This window comes from Xenopus tropicalis, chromosome 5 (assembly GCF_000004195.4).
Source record: "Xenopus tropicalis strain Nigerian chromosome 5, UCB_Xtro_10.0, whole genome shotgun sequence".
Lineage (NCBI taxonomy): Eukaryota > Metazoa > Chordata > Amphibia > Anura > Pipidae > Xenopus > Xenopus tropicalis.
The window spans coordinates 705170-724180 of record NC_030681.2 but is presented as its reverse complement, the minus strand read 5'-3'; the positions used below and the strand labels follow the sequence as shown (position 1 = coordinate 724180).

The window sequence follows — 19011 nt, the reverse complement described above, 5'->3', positions numbered from 1 at the left end:
AACACTATGGGCAGCTGAGTGAATGGTCGTACCGGCTGGGGAGGGGAACACTATGGGCAGCTGAGTGAATGGGTCGGTACCGCTGGGGGGTGGCGGGGAACACTAGGGCAGCTGAGTGAATGGGTCGGTACCGGCTGGGGAGGGGAACACTATGGGCACTGAGTGAATGGGTCGGTACCGGCTGGGGGAGGGGAACACTACGGGCAGCTGAGTGAATGGGTCGGTACCGGCTGGGGGGGAGGGGGAACACTACGGGCAGCTGAGTGAATGGGTCGGTACCGGCTGGGGGAGGGGGAACACTATGGGCAGCTGAGTGAATGGGTCGGTACCGGCTGGGGGAGGGGGAACACTATGGGCAGCTGAGTGAATGGGTCGGTACCGGCTGGGGGAGGGGGAACACTATGGGCAGCTGAGTGAATGGGTCGGTACCGGCTGGGGGGGGGGAACACTATGGGCAGCTGAGTGAATGGGTCGGTACCGGCTGGGGGGAACACTATGGGCAGCTGAGTGAATGGGTCGGTACCGGCTGGGGGGAACACTATGGGCAGCTGAGTGAATGGTCGGTACCGGCTGGGGGAACACTATGGGCAGCTGAGTGAATGGGTCGGTACCGGCTGGGGGAACACTATGGGCAGCTGAGTGAATGGGTCGGTACCGGCTGGGGGAGGGGGAACACTATGGGCAGCTGAGTGAATGGGTCGGTACCGGCTGGGGGACACTACGGGCAGCTGAGTGAATGGGTCGGTACCGGCTGGGGGGAACACTATGGGCAGCTGAGTGAATGGGTCGGTACCGGCTGGGGGGAACACTATGGGCAGCTGAGTGAATGGGTCGGTACCGGCTGGGGGGAAACTACGGGCAGCTGAGTGAATGGGTCGGTACCGGCTGGGGGGGGGAACACTAGGGCAGCTGAGTGAATGGGTCGGGTACCGGCTGGGGGGAACACTATGGGCAGCTGAGTGAATGGGTCGGTACCGGCTGGGGGGAACACTACGGGCAGCTGAGTGAATGGGTCGGTACCGGCTGGGGGGAACACTACGGGCAGCTGAGTGAATGGGTCGGTACCGGCTGGGGGAGGGGGGAACACTATGGGCAGCTGAGTGAATGGGTCGGTACCGGCTGGGGGAACACTATGGGCAGCTGAGTGAATGGGTCGGTACCGGCTGGGGGAGGGGGAACACTATGGGCAGTTGAGTGAATGGGTCGGTACCGGCTGGGGGGGGGGGAACACTACGGGCAGCTGAGTGAATGGGTCGGTACCGGCTGGGGGGAACACTATGGGCAGCTGAGTGAATGGGTCGGTACCGGCTGGGGGGAACACTATGGGCAGCTGAGTGAATGGGTCGGTACCGGCTGGGGGAGTGAATGATCAATAAGGGACCAATGACTGACAGGGGAGGGATCCTTGGGCTTCTCCCCGCCCCCCCTAATGTCTGCCCGTAGTACAGCCAATCAGACGCAAGCGCTCCACATTGGCCCCGCCCATCAGGCGTCACGCTAGGTGCGTCAGCGTGGGGAATTGGCGGGCAGAGGAGTTTGCCAGCCGTAAGATGGCGGCGCCCTTGAAGCTGTTTGGGGGCCGGGCAGTCAGTGTCTCTGCCCTCAGACGCCGCGGTCTCTGCTCTTCCTCTGCCCCAAACTCGGCCGCCATTCGCCGCGCCTTCCTCCGCTATTTCCAGGAGAAACATGGGCACCGGCACGTCCCGTCCTCCTCGGTGCGGCCCCGGGGGGATCCCAGCCTGCTCTTCGTCAATGCCGGGATGAACCAGGTGAGCGCTCATGTGCTCCTACCGCGCAAGCGCAGTGCTGGGGGGCGGGGCCCTTGCCCCTTTAGTTGAACCCCAAAGTCACCTCACTCACCCCATTTGTGTTATAATGACTCCACCTGTTCCCTCCATAGAATAACCCCCTTTTACTGATTACAGAGCAATGTTCCCTCCCCACCTGCCCCAACAGAGAAAGTGACCTCTGCATAAACAAGCCCCTCCCTTCACCCAGCTGCTGCCTGCCTGCCACCCATGCTTGCCGATAAGGAGGAGTTTGTTATGTATATGGCATTTAGCTGTAATGTGAAGTGAATGAAGAACCAACAAAAGCAAAAAACAAAAGCCGTGCCATTGGGTAGACATTTCAGTAGGACTAAAGAAAACTATAATTGGTGTATCCAATTGGAATTGAAGCAGGAAGGGGCGGGCCCTTAGTATCAGATGGGGGGGTCAGTTGGTTGATGACAGCAGGGAATGAAGCAGGAAGGGGCGGGACCCTTAGTATCAGATGGGGGGGTCAGTTGGTTGATGAGAGCAGGGAATGAAGCAGGAAGGGGCGGGCCCTTAGTATCAGAGGGGGGTCAGTTGGTTGATGAGAGCAGGGAATGAAGCAGGAAGGGGTGGGCCCTTAGTATCAGATGGGGGGGGTCAGTTGGTTGATGACAGCAGGGAATGAAGCAGGAAGGGGCGGGCCCTTAGTATCAGATGGGGGGGGGGTCAGTTGGTTGATGACAGCAGGGAATGAAGCAGGAAGGGGAGGGACCCTTAGTATCAGATGGGGGGGGGTCAGTTGGTTGATGACAGCAGGGAATGAAGCAGGAAGGGGCGGGCCCTTAGTATCAGATGGGGGGGTCAGTTGGTTAATGAGAGCAGGGAATGAAGGGGCGGGGCCCTTAGTATCAGATGGGGGGGTCAGTTGGTTGATGAGAGCAGGGAATGAAGGGGCGGGCCCTTAGTATCAGATGGGGGGGTCAGTTGGTTAATGACAGCAGGGAATGAAGCAGGAAGGGGCGGGACCCTTAGTATCAGATGGGGGGGTCAGTTGGTTGATGAGAGCAGGGAATGAAGCAGGAAGGGGCGGGCCCTTAGTATCAGATGGGGGGGTCAGTTGGTAGATGAGAGCAGGGAATGAAGCAGGAAGGGGCGGGACCCTTTGTATCAGATGGGGGGGGTCAGTTGGTTGATGAGAGCAGGGAATGAAGCAGGAAGGGGCGGGCCCTTAGTATCAGATGGGGGGGTCAGTTGGTAGATGAGAGCAGGGAATGAAGCAGGAAGGGGCGGGCCCTTAGTATCAGATGGGGGGGGTCAGTTGGTTGATGAGAGCAGGGAATGAAGCAGGAAGGGGCGGGACCCTTAGTATCAGAGGGGGGTCAGTTGGTTGATGAGAGCAGGGAATGAAGCAGGAAGGGGCGGGACTAGTGGGCAGCAAACTTGCCAATGAGGATCAATGTTGATAAAATCAAGGTTATGCACTTGGGTAGGGGTAATATAAATGTGAGATATACACTAAATGGGGGGGCACTTAGCTGGGAAGGGTGTGGGGGTTTTGAGAATAACAGACTGCGCAGCTCTAGGCAGTGACAGCAGGTAGGGGGTCAGTATGTATTTACCCTTTATAGGGCAAGTGAATGACATAAATAGGTTTTGGGGGGCTGAGAGTCATTAATCCGGATCTCCCCTCCAGTTCAAGCCAATGTTCCTGGGCACAGTGGACCCCCGCAGCGACATGGCCCAGTACCGCAGGGTGGCCAACAGCCAGAAGTGTGTGCGCGCGGGGGGGAAGCACAACGACCTGGAGGACGTGGGCCGAGACGTTTACCATCACACCTTCTTCGAGATGCTCGGGAACTGGTCCTTCGGGGATTACTTTAAGGTACCGGCTGTAGGTGCTTCATAGTGGGATCCACTGGGTCAGCCTTAGACTTGTGTGTTTCAGGCCCTAAGCCCAACAGTTGGTTCCCCCCCCCTTAGCTCTAAATAATGAGGGGTTCTGAGGGCAGTGGGCTGGGCCCCCAGGGGATCATGGGATTGCACTTATCATTAGAAGCAGCTTGTAGGAAGGTTCTGACCCGTCACGGTTCTGAGCAGGAAGAAGCTTGTTCCATGGCCTGGGAGCTCCTGACTCGGGGTTACGGGATTCCCGCACATCGACTCTACGTCACGTATTTTGGGGGAGACCCCGCACTGGGTTTGAGCCCAGACCGAGAGACCCAGGAGATCTGGTTGAGTTTGGGGTAAGTACGGGGGCAGAGGGGTAATAAACATTAGTCTGCTCGGCCATAGAGGGGGTTTGATCTGAACCTCTCTGTCCCCAGCGTCCCCCCAGCTCGTATCCTGCCATTCGGCCTGAGAGAGAACTTCTGGGAGATGGGGGAGACCGGCCCCTGTGGCCCCTGCACCGAGATTCACTATGACCACCTGGGAGGGCGGGACGCAGCCTCATTGGTCAACCGGGACTGCCCCGATGTGGTCGAAATCTGGAACTTGGTATTCATGCAGTATAACAGGTGGGTGCAGCGGGGGGGGGGGGGGGGGGGCAAATAAAGGAAGGGACCCCCCTACATCATCTGCCGGCTGTGAGCTGGAAAATGGTTACACCGGGGGCTGTGAATAAAGGGCAAGTACAGTCGCTATGTGTGATGGGTCAGATACGGGAGTCTGGGGCACATAGGGGGGCATTTGGGTGCCATGTACACTCGGGGTTCATTACCTGTGTATTGTGTGTCCTGCCCAGGGAGACAGACGGGAGTCTGGGGCACATAGGGGGGCATTTGGGTGCCATGTACACTCGGGGTTCATTACCTGTGTATTGTGTGCCCTGCCCAGGGAGACAGACGGGAGTCTGGGGCACATAGGGGGGCATTTGGGTGCCATGTACACTCGGGGTTCATTACCTGTGTATTGTGTGTCCTGCCCAGGGAGACAGACGGGAGTCTGGGGCACATAGGGGGCATTTGGGTGCCATGTACACTCGGGGTTCATTACCTGTGTATTGTGTGCCCTGCCCAGGGAGACAGACGGGAGTCTGGGGCACATAGGGGGGCATTTGGGTGCCATGTACACTCGGGGTTCATTACCTGTGTATTGTGTGTCCTGCCCAGGGAGACAGACGGGAGTCTGGGGCACATAGGGGGGCATTTGGGTGCCATGTACACTCGGGGTTCATTACCTGTGTATTGTGTGTCCTGCCCAGGGAGACAGACGGGAGTCTGAGGCTCCTCCCCCAGCGGCACGTGGACACGGGAATGGGACTGGAGCGCCTCGTTAGCGTCCTGCAGGGGAAACGCTCCAACTACGACACCGACCTGTTCTCTCCCATCCTGGAGGCCATTATGAAGGTTGGCGGCCATGTTTATGTGTATGTAGTATGCAGGTTCCAGGTCCCGCCCCCATGGGTAATCTCACGGTGGCATGGTATTGGCCGCTTAGCCACCTTTGTGCCACCCTGACAGAGCTGGAATTGGCATACGGGGGGGCATGACGGATACCGATTCTCCTTTGTACCAACATTGTGTTTTGGTTTGTTTCCCAGGGGTCTGGGGCCCCCCGATACCGGGGGCTGCTGGGAAAGGAAGACGCGGGACACACGGATATGGCGTATCGCGTCGTGGCCGATCACATCCGGACCCTGTGTGTGTGCATTGCCGATGGCGTGTACCCGGGCATGTCTGGCACAGAGTGAGTCACATGACTGGGGGGCTGCCTGTGGGCGGGGCTATAGGGGAAGCCCCATCGTTATATCCTGCCAGACCCCCACAAGGAACCCTAAGTCTGTAGCGAGACACTCGGGGGGCAGAGAAAGTGACTGTTTGTTCTGGTTCCGCAGACTCGTGTTGCGCCGGATCCTGCGCAGAGCGGTTCGGTTCTCCTCGGAGATTCTGCGGGCCCCTCCCCACTTCCTCTCCTCGCTGGTGCCCTCGGTGGTTGATGTTCTGGTAAGGGTGTGTCTGGGAGGGGCAGGTCGGCCCATTGTGGTTACACTGTATCTTTCCCTGGGTTCCCAGTAACTCTGTGTTTCCCTGGCAGGGGGAGGCGTTCCCGGAGCTGGAGCGAGAGAAATCCCAGGTATGGGGGGGGGTATTGGGGGGCATGTCCCACCCCTAAGGTGCAGGACCCTCACAGTAACCCCTTCCTTTCTCTCTTGCAGATAATGAACATCCTTAATGAGAATGAAGAGGCATTTCTGGCCTCCCTCCAGCGGGGGCGCCGCATCATAGAGCGAACGCTTCAGCAAGAGGAGGAGCCTCAGACCTTCCCAGGCGAGTGTCCGTCTCAATGAGACTCCCAAGTAGGGTGGGGCAAGTGGGCTCAGCTGGGAATCATGGGAGAGAGAGGGAAATTCTCCCCCCATGAGGGGCAAACAGAGGGCTGCTGGGAGTCAGAGAGTAATGGCGGTAGCCTAGGAATTAAACATAGAAGTTATTACTACTAGAATTTTATTAAAGGAGAAGTAAAGCCTTAAAAATACTCTGGGCTAGAAATGTACTGATGGTACCAGCCCAGAGGTGCCGCCCCCCTCTAACAAAAAAATTACCTTCATTGTTGCCCCCATCTTGGATCTTGTTAAGTCCATCTTGTGTGTGTCAGTGGCACTGCCCATGCTCAGTGGGCTGCTGGGGAGGAGCTAAGCTTAGGAGGTGGGGCAAATCAAGTAGGAAGTGAGGTCACATCTGCTATAGAAGCTGATACTTCAGGGCTGATAATGGATCGGTTCTGATGCAGACTGCACTTGTGACCTACAGCCCAACCTCCAGTTAACCCATTGTCTCCTGGCACATTCATGGCCCTCCTACTGCCCTCCTCTCTGCTCATTCCTATAGGTTGCTGCCTTTGCTTTGCCCCTCCCTAAAGGCATTTGATTGACAGGCCGACCCTAATTCACGAAGTGCCCGGCAGCTTCAGGGCACAATGTCTGGTTTTTGGGGCGTAAAGGAATTGTGGGATTGAAAGGTAATGGGCGGTGCTTTTTCCCCTAGTGGGCGTGGCTTGGTCTCTGCACAGGAATCTGGGCTTTCCCCTCGATCTCATTGGGCTTATGCTGGAGGAGAGAGGGATCTCATTGGATAAGGCTGCACTGGACCATTTGGCGGCAGAAGAAGCCGAGGTAACTGGGGGAATGGGGGGCCCCTAACCCTCATGGGGTCCGTGTATTGAAATTCAGCCCAAAATACAGATCTCACTGCACTGCGCACACAGCAACGGGGGCGGGGGAAGTGGGCCCCTCAGCCCCGCCCCCTACCATAAGCATCATCCTTACGCACAGGGGAGGAGCCACAGGACACACCCCCCACATTGGGTCCCAAAGGGCGGCTACACGTCCCGACACCCCCCCCCGGGGGCATAAATGGGCACTTTCAAATCCAATATCTATAAAAGTAATAGGGGGAATTACAGTGAGGGAGGGGGATTGTCTCATTGCTGTCAGGAGATTTTGCAGCAGTGCCATATTGCAAGTAAGTTTTCTCTGGGATTATTAGCCAAGTGCACCTAGTGGTGTAATGTAGGTTCCTTAGACAGGTGCTGATTGGCCGAGGGATAGTAGGCCGGGGGGGGCGCAGGGTTACACTAATGGAATTTCTTGCCCAATCAGAGGAAGATGAAGAACCAGCAGGCGGATGAAGCACAAACAGGGCTGGAGCTTGATGTTCATTCCCTGGCAGAGCTGCAGCGTCGGGGGGTCCCCTGCACCAACGACTCCCCCAAATACGACTACACTCTGGGGGCTGATGGGAAATACGGTGAGTAAATCAGAGTCGGGCCCCTCGGGGCCACAGAGTATGTGCAAGGGGCAGTGTATAGATAATATAGGGATGGGTCAGGGGCCCTTGGATTGGTTGTTTATTGTCCTGTCCCATTGCCCCATAGTGTTTGGGTTGGGAGATGCTGGGAATGGGTCAGTACTTACAGTAAGTGCCACAGGATTGGGTGTTTATTGTCCTGTCCCATTGCCCCATAGTGTTTGGGTTGGGAGATGCTGGGAATGGGTCAGTACTTACAGTAAGTGCTACAGGATTGGTTATTGTCCTGTCCCATTGCCCCATAGTGTTTGGGTTGGGAGATGCCGGGAATGGGTCAGTACTTACAGTAAGTGCCACAGGATGGTTGTTTATTGTCCTGTCCCATTGCCCCATAGTGTTTGGGTTGGGAGATGCTGGGAATGGGTCAGTACTTACAGTAAGTGCCACAGGATTGGTTATTGTCCTGTCCCATTGCCCCATAGTGTTTGGGTTGGGAGATGCTGGGAATGGGTCAGTACTTACAGTAAGTGCCACAGGATTGGTTGTTTATTGTCCTGTCCCATTGCCCCATAGTGTTTGGGTTGGGAGATGCTGGGAATGGGTCAGTACTTACAGTAAGTGCCACAGGATTGGTTATTGTCCTGTCCCATTGCCCCCATAGTGTTTGGGTTGGGAGATGCTGGGAATGGGTCAAGTACTTACAGTAAGTGCCACAGGATTGGTTTATTGTCCTGTCCCATTGCCCCATAGTGTTTGGGTTGGGAGATGCCGGGAATGGGTCAGTACTTACAGTAAGTGCCACAGGATTGGGTGTTTATTGTCCTGTCCCATTGCCCCATAGTGTTTGGGTTGGGAGATGCTGGGAATGGGTCAAGTACTTACAGTTAAGTGCCACAGGATTGGGTTATTGTCCTGTCCCATTGCCCCATAGTGTTTGGGTTGGGAGATGCCGGGAATGGGTCAGTACTTACAGTAAGTGCCACAGGATTGGTTATTGTCCTGTCCCATTGCCCCATAGTGTTTGGGTTGGGAGATGCCGGGAATGGGTCAGTACTTACAGTAAGTGCCACAGGATTGGTTATTGTCCTGTCCCATTGCCCCATAGTGTTTGGGTTGGGAGATGCCGGGAATGGGTCAGTACTTACAGTAAGTGCCACAGGATTGGGTGTTTATTGTCCTGTCCCATTGCCCCATAGTGTTTGGGTTGGGAGATGCCGGGAATGGGTCAGTACTTACAGTAAGTGCCACAGGATTGGTTATTGTCCTGTCCCATTGCCCCATAGTGTTTGGGTTGGGAGATGCCGGGAATGGGTCAGTACTTACAGTAAGTGCCACAGGATTGGTTATTGTTCCTGTTCCCATTGCCCCATAGTGTTTGGGTGGGAGATGCCGGGAATGGGTCAGTACTTACAGTAAGTGCCACAGGATTGGTTATTGTCCTGTCCCATTGCCCCATAGTGTTTGGGTTGGGAGATGCCGGGAATGGGTCAGTACTTACAGTAAGTGCCACAGGATTGGTTATTGTCCTGTCCCATTGCCCCATAGTGTTTGGGTTGGGAGATGCTGGGAATGGGTCAGTACTTACAGTAAGTGCCACAGGATTGGGTGTTTATTGTCCTGTCCCATTGCCCCATAGTGTTTGGGTTGGGAGATGCCGGGAATGGGTCAGTACTTACAGTAAGTGCCACAGGATTGGGTGTTTATTGTCCTGTCCCATTGCCCCATAGTGTTTGGGTTGGGAGATGCTGGGAATGGGTCAGTACTTACAGTAAGTGCCACAGGATTGGTTATTGTCCTGTCCCATTGCCCCATAGTGTTTGGGTTGGGAGATGCTGGGAATGGGTCAGTACTTACAGTAAGTGCCACAGGATTGGTTATTGTCCTGTCCCATTGCCCCATAGTGTTTGGGTTGGGAGATGCCGGGAATGGGTCAGTACTTACAGTAAGTGCCACAGGATTGGTTATTGTCCTGTCCCATTGCCCCATAGTGTTTGGGTTGGGAGATGCCGGGAATGGGTCAGTACTTACAGTAAGTGCCACAGGATGGTTATTGTCCTGTCCCATTGCCCCGTAGTGTTTGGGTTGGGAGATGCTGGGAATGGGTCAGTACTTACAGTAAGTGCCACAGATTTGTTATTGTCCTGTCCCATTGCCCCATAGTGTTTGGGTTGGGAGATGCTGGGAATGGGTCAGTACTTACAGTAAGTGCCACAGGATTGGGTGTTTATTGTCCTGTCCCATTGCCCCATAGTGTTTGGGTTGGGAGATGCGGGAATGGGTCAGTACTTACAGTAAGTGCCACAGGATTGGTTATTGTCCTGTCCCATTGCCCCATAGTGTTTGGGTTGGGAGATGCTGGGAATGGGTCAGTACTTACAGTAAGTGCCACAGGATTGGTTATTGTCCTGTCCCATTGCCCCATAGTGTTTGGGTTGGGAGATGCTGGGAATGGGTCAGTACTTACAGTAAGTGCCACAGGATTGGTTATTGTCCTGTCCCATTGCCCCATAGTGTTTGGGTTGGGAGATGCTGGGAATGGGTCAGTACTTACAGTAAGTGCCACAGGATTGGTTATTGTCCTGTCCCATTGCCCCATAGTGTTTGGGTTGGGAGATGCGGGAATGGGTCAGTACTTACAGTAAGTGCCACAGGATTGGTTATTGTCCTGTCCCATTGCCCCATAGTGTTTGGGTTGGGAGATGCCGGGAATGGGTCAGTACTTACAGTAAGTGCCACAGGATTGGTTATTGTCCTGTCCCATTTGCCCATAGTGTTTGGGTTGGGAGATGCCGGGAATGGGTCAGTACTTACAGTAAGTGCCACAGGATTGGTTATTGTCCTGTCCCATTGCCCCATAGTGTTTGGGTTGGGAGATGCTGGGAATGGGTCAGTACTTACAGTAAGTGCCACAGGATTGGGTGTTATGTCCTGTCCCATTGCCCCATAGTGTTTGGGTTGGGAGATGCCGGGAATGGGTCAGTACTTACAGTAAGTGCCACAGGATTGGTTATTGTCCTGTCCCATTGCCCCGTAGTGTTTGGGTTGGGAGATGCGGGGAATGGGTCAGTACTTACAGTAAGTGCCACAGGATTGGTTATTGTCCTGTCCCATTGCCCCCATAGTGTTTGTGTTGGGAGATGCCGGGAATGGGTCAGTACTTACAGTAAGTGCCACAGGATTGGTTATTGTCCTGTCCCATTGCCCCATAGTGTTTGGGTTGGGAGATGCCGGGAATGGGTCAGTACTTACAGTAAGTGCCACAGGATTGGTTATTGTCCTGTCCCATTGCCCCATAGTGTTTGGGTTGGGAGATGCTGGGAATGGGTCAGTACTTACAGTAAGTGCCACAGGATTGGGTGTTTATTGTCCTGTCCCATTGCCCCATAGTGTTTGGGCCCTGTAGGGCCACAGTCCTCACGTTGTACAAGGACCACTCTCTGCATTGTGAGATTGCCGCGGGTCAGCGCTGCGGGGTCGTACTGGACCGGACCTGTTTCTATGCGGAGCAGGGGGGGCAGAGCTGTGACCAGGGGTACTTTGTGCGGGAGGAGCAGCAGGTAGGTGTGCGCAGGATACAATGGTGCCTCGCTGAGCCCTGGGGGGGTGGGGGGTGTTATTGCTAGTGGCACCCCCAGTAGTGCTGGTTCTGCTGTTTCCCCTGCAGGAGGCGCTGTTCCCAGTGGAGTCGGTACAAGTGGCCGGGGGGTATGTGATCCACGAGGTGACGACGGCGGAGGTTCTGCGCGTGGGGGACCGGGTCGCCCTGTACCTGGATGAGGTTTGTGGGGGGGGCTTATATAATCAGTATGGGAGGGGCTATATGCACTAATTAACCCTTCCCTTTCAGGCGCACCGGCTGGCCTGCATGCAGAAACACAGCGCCACCCACTTGTTAAACTTCGCTCTGCGCCGAGTCCTTGGGGAGAATACGGAGCAACGCGGGTCCCACGTAACGGCGGAGCGGCTGCGCTTTGATGCCAGCGTCACCGTCAGTACATTTATATTACTCTCATTGGTTATGGGATCCATTGGTCATGTCTGGCAGAGAGATCCATTGGTCTTGTCTGTTAATGGGATCCATTAGTCATGTCTGCCAGTGGCTCCCATTGGTCTTGTCTTTTAATGGGATCCATTAGTCATGTCTGCCAGTGGCTCCCATTGGTCTTGTCTGTTAATGGGATCCATTAGTCATGTCTGGCAGAGAGATCCATTGGTCTTGTCTGTTAATGGGATCCATTAGTCATGTCTGCCAGTGGGACCCATTGGTCTTGTCTGTTAATGGGATCCATTAGTCATGTCTGCCAGTGGCACCCATTGGTCTTGTCTTTTAATGGGATCCATTAGTCATGTCTGCCAGTGGGACTCATTGGTCTTGTCTTTTAATGGGATCCATTAGTCATGTCTGCCAGTGGCACCCATTGGTCTTGTCTGTTAATGGGATCCATTAGTCATGTCTGCCAGTGGGACCCATTGGTCTTGTCTGTTAATGGGATCCATTAGTCATGTCTGCCAGTGGCTCCCATTGGTCTTGTCTGTTAATGGGATCCATTAGTCATGTCTGCCAGTGGGACCCATTGGTCTTGTCTGTTAATGGGATCCATTAGTCATGTCTGCAGTGGCAATGTCTGTTAATGGGATCCATTAGTCATGTCTGCCAGTGGCACCCATTGGTCTTGTCTGTTAATGGGATCCATTAGTCATGTCTGCCAGTGGCTCCCATTGGTCTTGTCTGTTAATAGGATCCATTAGTCATGTCTGCCAGTGGGACCCATTGGTCTTGTCTGTTAATGGGATCCATTAGTCATGTCTGCCAGTGGCACCCATTGGTCTTGTCTGTTAATGGGATCCATTAGTCATGTCTGCCAGTGGCACCCATTGGTCTTGTCTGTTAATGGGATCCATTAGTCATGTCTGCCAGTGGGACTCATTGGTCTTGTCTGTTAATGGGATCCATTAGTCATGTCTGCCAGTGGGACCCATTGGTCTTGTCTGTTAATGGGATCCATTAGTCATGTCTGCCAGTGGCACCCATTGGTCTTGTCTTTTAATGGGATCCATTAGTCATGTCTGCCAGTGGGACTCATTGGTCTTGTCTGTTAATGGGATCCATTAGTCATGCCTGGCAGAGAGATCCATTGGTCTTGTCTGTTAATGGGATCCATTAGTCATGTCTGCCAGTGGGACCCATTGGTCTTGTCTGTTAATGGGATCCATTAGTCATGTCTGCCAGTGGCACCCATTGGTCTTGTCTGTTAATGGGATCCATTAGTCATGTCTGCCAGTGGGACTCATTGGTCTTGTCTGTTAATAAGATCCATTAACCAGTTCCATCCCCATCTGCAGTTAGACTGTGGGCTTTATATCCCCCGGGGGCCCAACTGTTTTTATTATTTGGACCCCAGTTCCACGTGCTGTGCTCTTTACTCGCCCTGTACTCGCCCTGTACTCGCCCTGTACTCGCCCTGTACTCGCCCTGTACTCGCCCTGTACTCGCCCTGTACTCGCCCTGTACTCGCCCTGTACTCGCCCTGTACTCGCCCTGTACTCGCCCTGTACTCGCCCTGTACTCGCCCTGTACTCGCCCTGTACTCGCCCTATCCTCGCCCTGTACTCGCCCTGTACTCGCCCTCCCCATGTACTCGCCCTGTACCTCGCCCTGTACTCGCCCTTACTCGCCCTGTACTCGCCCTGTACTCGCCCTGTACCTTGCCCTTTACTCTCTCTATACTCGCTCTGTTACTCGCCCCTGTACTCGCCCTGTACTCGCCCTGCTACTCGCCCTGTACTCGCCCTGTACTCGCCCTGTACTCGGCCCTGTACTCGCCCTGTACTCGGCCCTGTACTCGGCCCTGTACTCGCTCTTTACTCGCCCTGTACTCGGCCCTGTACTCGGCCCTGTACTCGCCCTGTACTCGGCCCTGTACTCGCCCTGTACTCGCCCTGTACTCGCCCTGTACTCGCCCTGTACTCGCCCTGTACTCGCCCTGTACTCGCCCTGTACTCGGCCCTGTACTCGCTCTTTACTCGCCCTGTACTCGGCCCTGTACTCGCCCTTTACTTTCTCTATACAGGCCCCGGTGCGCATGGAGCAGCTGCAGGAAGTGGAGCAGACGCTGCAGGATGTGATCTCACAGGATGGGGAGATACACACGGCCCTTGTCCCTCTCGCTGAGGCCAAATGTGTCCGGGGGCTCAGGACGGTGGATGAGGTGGGTGTTTCCCCCCTGTGTGGGTGCGGGGGGCTGGGTGAGCCCCATTGGCCTGTACTTACCTGCTCTGTCCCCCCCCCCCAGCCGTACCCCAACCCTGTGCGCGTGGTGTCCGTGGCCCTCCCCATACAGGAGGCGATGAGGCCGGGCTCTCAGGCTGCGCTACAGACCTCGGTGGAGCTTTGCTGCGGAACGTAAGTGGCCAATAGTGATCTCGGCGCCGGTGCTGCCATAGTGATTCTCTCCCTCGTAATCTCCATTCATCTCGCATTCTAACTGGGCTGTAAGTGACTGCCCCTTTAACCCTTTCCTATACACGCAGGCACCTGCTTACCACTGGGGCCATTCAGGATGTGGTGATTGTCAGCGAGCGGCCACTGGCCAAGGGCATCACTCGGCTCATTGCCGTCACCGGGGAGGAAGCCAAACAGGTTGGTGTAGCAGGAACTCGCCCTCCCCTTTAATTCCGGTGGCCTCCTCTGTACCCATATTCTATGAGATGGGCGCCACTAATGGTTCTGCACCACTTGCAGGCGCGGGAGGCGGGGCAAGAGCTGGCGGGGGCCGTAGAGTCCGTTACTGAGCGCATGAAGCCCAAACCTCTGTCTCTCAATGAAGGTTTCCGTCTCTCCAAGGAGGTGGGAATCCTCACAGATGTAAGTGACCCTTCAACTCAATCCACATCTGTATAGGGTATTGCAGACCCCTCCCCTCTGTGCTGGCCCCTCCCTGCTGCACCCTCTGTGCTGACCCCTCCCTTCTGTGCTGGCTCCTCTCCACTGACCCCTCCCCTCTGTGCTGGTCCCTCCCTGCTGCACCTTCCATGCTTGCTCCTCCTCTCTGTGCTGGCTCCTCCCTGCTGCACCCTCCATGCTGGCTCCTCCCCTCTGCGCTGGCCCCTCCCTAGGAACATACAAGCAGCTCTGTGCACCGAGTGAGATTTCTTTAAAGGGGAACTGCCCCCCCCCCCCACCCACACATAAGGAGCTGTATAATACAAGTCCTTTAGAAATTAAACATGAAAGCCAAATTCTTTTTTTAATTAAATCCCCCCTACCTGTTATAAATGGATTTTAAAATATGAGCTGTCAATCATATAATGCCTGCCCCGCCTCTATGCCAAAGACATAGAGGTGGGGCAGGCAATATATGATTGACAGCTCAGATTTTTAATTACAATTAAACTCTATTGTCAGAGTGTGGACAGCGCCACCATGCCCCAGTGGCAGAGGAAGGAATTGCAGGCCAGGCTGAAGGCGCTTCAGAGAGCCGCTAACACCAACATCCGCAAACTGGAGCTTCAGCAGGTGAGAGGGAGGGGCTTTGTTTGCTTCTCCAGGGGGCGACTGATTGGTCACAGCAGTCTCTAACAGCGGTGCCCACATTGCCCCCAGGGGGGTGGTTACCCAACCTGCCCCGATGCCCTGTAATAGGGGTAGGAAGAAGGCAAAGGGGCAATTATACATGGAAGTAACCCACCTGTCTCTCCAGGCTGCAGTGAGGGCCCAGGGGCTCCTGAAGAAGCACTCTCAGTGCTCTCTCATTATAGAGGAGGTCTCGGCGGAGTCTCTATCAGTAAGTACCCCTGTGCGTTTGTATTGATACCTATGGGCGCCATATTGTTTGCCCCCTGCAGGGTATGATAGGGAAGTGGCAGGGAAGCCGGTGAAAGTGCGGTGCTGGTAGTGACCGTAGGACTGAGCGGGGGAGTGGCAGGCAGACGGGGGGGGGAGCGGCAGGCAGACGGGGGGGGAGCGGCAGGCAGACGGGGGGGGAGCGGCCGGCAGACGGGGGGGGGAGCGGCAGGCAGACGGGGGGGGAGCGGCAGGCAGACGGGGGGGGAGCGGCAGGCAGACGGGGGGGGAGCGGCAGGCAGACGGGGGGAGGAGTGGCAGGCAGACGGGGGGGGGGGAGCGGCAGGCAGACGGGGGGGGAGCGGCAGGCAGACGGGGGGGGGGAGCGGCAGGCAGACGGGGGGGGGGGGAGCGGCAGGCAGACGGGGGAGTGGCGGGAGTGGCAGGCAGACGGGGGAGTGGCAGGCAGGCAGACGGGGGAGTGGCGGAGTGGCAGGCAGACGGGGGGGGGAGCGGCAGGCAGACGGGGAGTGGCGGGAGTGGCAGGCAGACGGGGGGGGAGTGGCAGGCAGACGGGGGGGGGGGAGCGGCAGGCAGACGGGGGGGGGGAGCGGCAGGCAGACGGGGGGGGGGGAGCGGCAGGCAGACGGGGGGGGGAGCGGCAGGCAGACGGGGGGGGGAGCGGCAGGCAGACGGGGGAGTGGCGGGAGTGGCAGGCAGACGGGGAGTGGCAGGCAGACGGGGGGGGGGAGCGGCAAGGCAGACGGGGGGGGGGAGCGGCAGGCAGACGGGGGGGGGAGCGGCAGGCAGACGGGGGGGGAGTGGCAGGCAGACGGGGGAGTGGCGGGAGTGGCAGGCAGACGGGGGGGAGCGGCAGGCAGACGGGGGGGGAGCGGGGGGGGGGAGCGGCAGGCAGACGGGGGGGGGGAGCGCAGGCAGACGGGGGGGAGCGGCAGGCAGACGGGGGGGGCGGCAGGCAGACGGGGGAGTGGCGGGAGTGGCAGGCAGACGGGGGGGGGGCGGCAGGCAGACAGGGGGGGGAGCGGCAGGCAGACGGGGGGGGGGGAGCGGCAGGCAGACGGGGGAGTGGCGGGAGTGGCAGGCAGACGGGGGGGGAGCGGCAAGCAGACGGGGAGTGGCGGGAGTGGCAGACAGACGGGGGAGTGGCAGGCAGAGGGGGGGGGGGAGCGGCAGGCAGACGGGGGGGAGCGGCAGGCAGACGGGGGGGGGAGCGGCAAGCAGACGGGGGGGGAGCGGCAGGCAGACGGGGGGGAGCGGCAGGCAGACGGGGGGGGGAGCGGCAGGCAGACGGGGGGGGGAGCGGCAGGCAGACGGGGGGGGGGGAGCGGCAGGCAGACGGGGGGAGCGGCAGGCAGACGGGGGGGCGGCAGGCAGACGGGGGGAGCGGCAAGGAGTTGGCAGGCAGACGGGGGGGAGGTTGCAGGCAGACGGGGGTGAGGTTGCAGGCAGACGGGGGGGAGCGGCAGGCAGACGGGGGGGCGGCAGGCAGACGGGGGAGCGGCAGGGAGTTGGCAGGCAGACGGGGGGGAGGTTGCAGGCAGACGGGGGGAGGTTGCAGGCAGACGGGGGGAGGTTGCAGGCAGACGGGGGAGTTGCAGGGAGTTGGCGGCTAAATGTCCCCTTAGCACAGCTTAGTTGATCCTGCCCCCAGTGTAACAGCCGCCATGTGTGTTTCCCTCAGATGCTGGTGAAGGTGGTGAACCAGGTGAGCGATGGGGCCCCAGGGGCGGCCGTCATGCTTCTCAGCAAACAGGATTCTGGGAAAGTTTTCTGTGCCTGCCAAGTACCAAAGGTAATGTTCCCGCGGGCGCTGCCAGCCGCCAGTTTGGCTTATTGCCACATTCCCATAGGTTTGTCACTTGGGTCGTTTCATAGAATTTGTTGGTGCAAATGATTTCACTTCCAGATCATTATGGGCACTTGTTTCTACTTGCCCTGGGGAGGCACCTCCTACCCCTTAGCCTGTTTGCCCCCTTCCTGTCAGGTGATTCACTTGCTCAGGGGAGGGCACTTCCTGTTACTCCTGGGCCTGTTTGCTTCCTTCCTGTCATGTGATTTTCTTGCTTAGGGGAGGGCACAACACACACGGACCCGGTGGGGTTGGGATTCTGTAACAGAATTTCTCCGTAGTTTGAACTGACAGTCAGTCTCTTGGTGTCTCCCCCAGGGATCCGGGTCAGAACTCTCTGCAGCTGAATGGGCCACTGCTGTATGTTCTGCAATGGGAGGTAACGCAGGGGGCTCGGACGTTGTGGCCAAGGGTACCGGGACCACTGATAGTCTGGAGAGAGTTCTACAAACTGCCCAGAACTTTGCCCAGAAAATGAGCCGCTGAGGCCGCTGGGGAGGCTGTGAGGATTTGCCAAACGATCGGAGAGATGGCGCTCCTCGTGGGCGGGGCCTAACCTGAGTGACACTGCTGCCTGAGCTACTGGCCTATGCCTGACAGACTTCCTGTTTCCCATGATGCTCAGGCCAGGAACTACTCACAATGCTGCAGGTCACCCAACAGCAGACTGATCAGCACTATCCTGGCACAGACCCCAAGAGCTGACGCTTCTTTTACTGAGAAACTGGTGCAGGAAAGTACCCAGGAAAGGGGGCGGGAAGGCTGTGCCCGGGATTGTACCCGTGTGGGGGGGGGGGGGAAGGAAGGAAGGAAAGGGGGGGGCGGGAAGGCTGTGCCCGGGATTGTACCCGTGTGGGGAAGGAAAGGGGGCGGGAAGGCTGTGCCCGGGATTGTACCCGTGTGGGGGGTGGGGGGGGGGGGGGGGGGGGAAAGGAAAGGGGGGCGGGAAGGCTGTGCCCGGGATTGTACCCGTGTGGGGGAAGGAAAGGGGGGCGGGAAGGCTGTGCCCGGGATTGTACCCGTGTGGGGGAAGGAAAAGGGGGCGGGAAGGCTGTGCCCGGGATTGTACCCGTGTGGGGGGGGGAAGGAAGGAAAGGGGGGCGGGAAGGCTGTGCCCGGGATTGTACCCGTGTGGGGGAAGGAAAGGGGGGCAGGAAGGCTGTGCCCCGGGATTGTACCCGTGTGGGGGGGGGGAGGAAGGAAGGAAAGGGGGGCGGGAAGGCTGTGCCCGGGATTGTACCCGTGTGGGGGAAGGAAAGGGGGGCGGGAAGGCTGTGCCCGGGATTGTACCCGTGTGGGGGGGGGGGGAGGAAGGAAGGAAAGGGGGGCGGGAAGGCTGTGCCCGGGATTGTACCCGTGTGGGGGAAGGAAAGGGGGGCGGGAAGGCTGTGCCCGGGATTGTACCCGTGTGGGGGAAGGAAAGGGGGGCAGGAAGGCTGTGCCCGGGATTGTACCCGTGTGGGGGAAGGAAAGGGGGGCAGGAAGGCTGTGCCCGGGATTGTACCCGTGAGGGGGAAGGAAAGGGGGGCGGGAAGGCTGTGCCCGGGATTGTACCCGTGTGGGGGAAGGAAAGGGGGGCTGTGCCCGGGATTGTACCCGTGTGGGGGGGGGGGGGGGGGGGGGAGGAAAGGGGGGCGGGAAGGCTGTGCCCGGGATTGTACCCGTGTGGGGGGGGGGGAGGAAAGGGGGGCGGGAAGGCTGTGCCCGGGATTGTACCCGTGTGGGGGAAGGAAAGGGGGGCGGCAACAGTTGGTGCATTTGGCAGTGGTGGAACAACCCCCGGTATAATGCCCAGCTCTGTGTGTTATACAGTATTAGACAGACACTGACCCTGCCCTGTTACCCCAGTCCCTT

At 57.7% G+C, this 19011-nt stretch overlaps 1 protein-coding gene across 2 annotated transcripts; it reads left to right on the top strand.

The window, feature by feature from the left end:
* Positions 1-1240: 1240 nt before the first annotated feature.
* On the top strand, positions 1241-17981 carry aars2 (alanyl-tRNA synthetase 2, mitochondrial). Of its 2 annotated transcripts, XM_031902340.1 has the most exons (22): positions 1241-1769; positions 3451-3639; positions 3855-4000; positions 4082-4273; positions 4960-5104; positions 5299-5444; positions 5593-5701; positions 5793-5831; positions 5914-6025; positions 6743-6870; positions 7357-7504; positions 10892-11061; positions 11169-11282; positions 11352-11492; positions 13576-13713; positions 13798-13907; positions 14036-14144; positions 14247-14369; positions 14910-15020; positions 15205-15288; positions 16990-17100; positions 17476-17981. In XM_031902340.1, exons 1-22 carry the CDS (start codon positions 1551-1553, stop codon positions 17641-17643), a joined length of 2952 nt encoding a protein of 983 aa, XP_031758200.1. In that variant the 5' UTR covers positions 1241-1550; the 3' UTR covers positions 17644-17981. The 2 variants fall into 2 exon arrangements, with proteins under 2 accessions (XP_031758200.1, XP_031758201.1); XM_031902341.1 differs by lacking the exon at positions 14247-14369.
* Positions 17982-19011: the final 1030 nt, after the last annotated feature.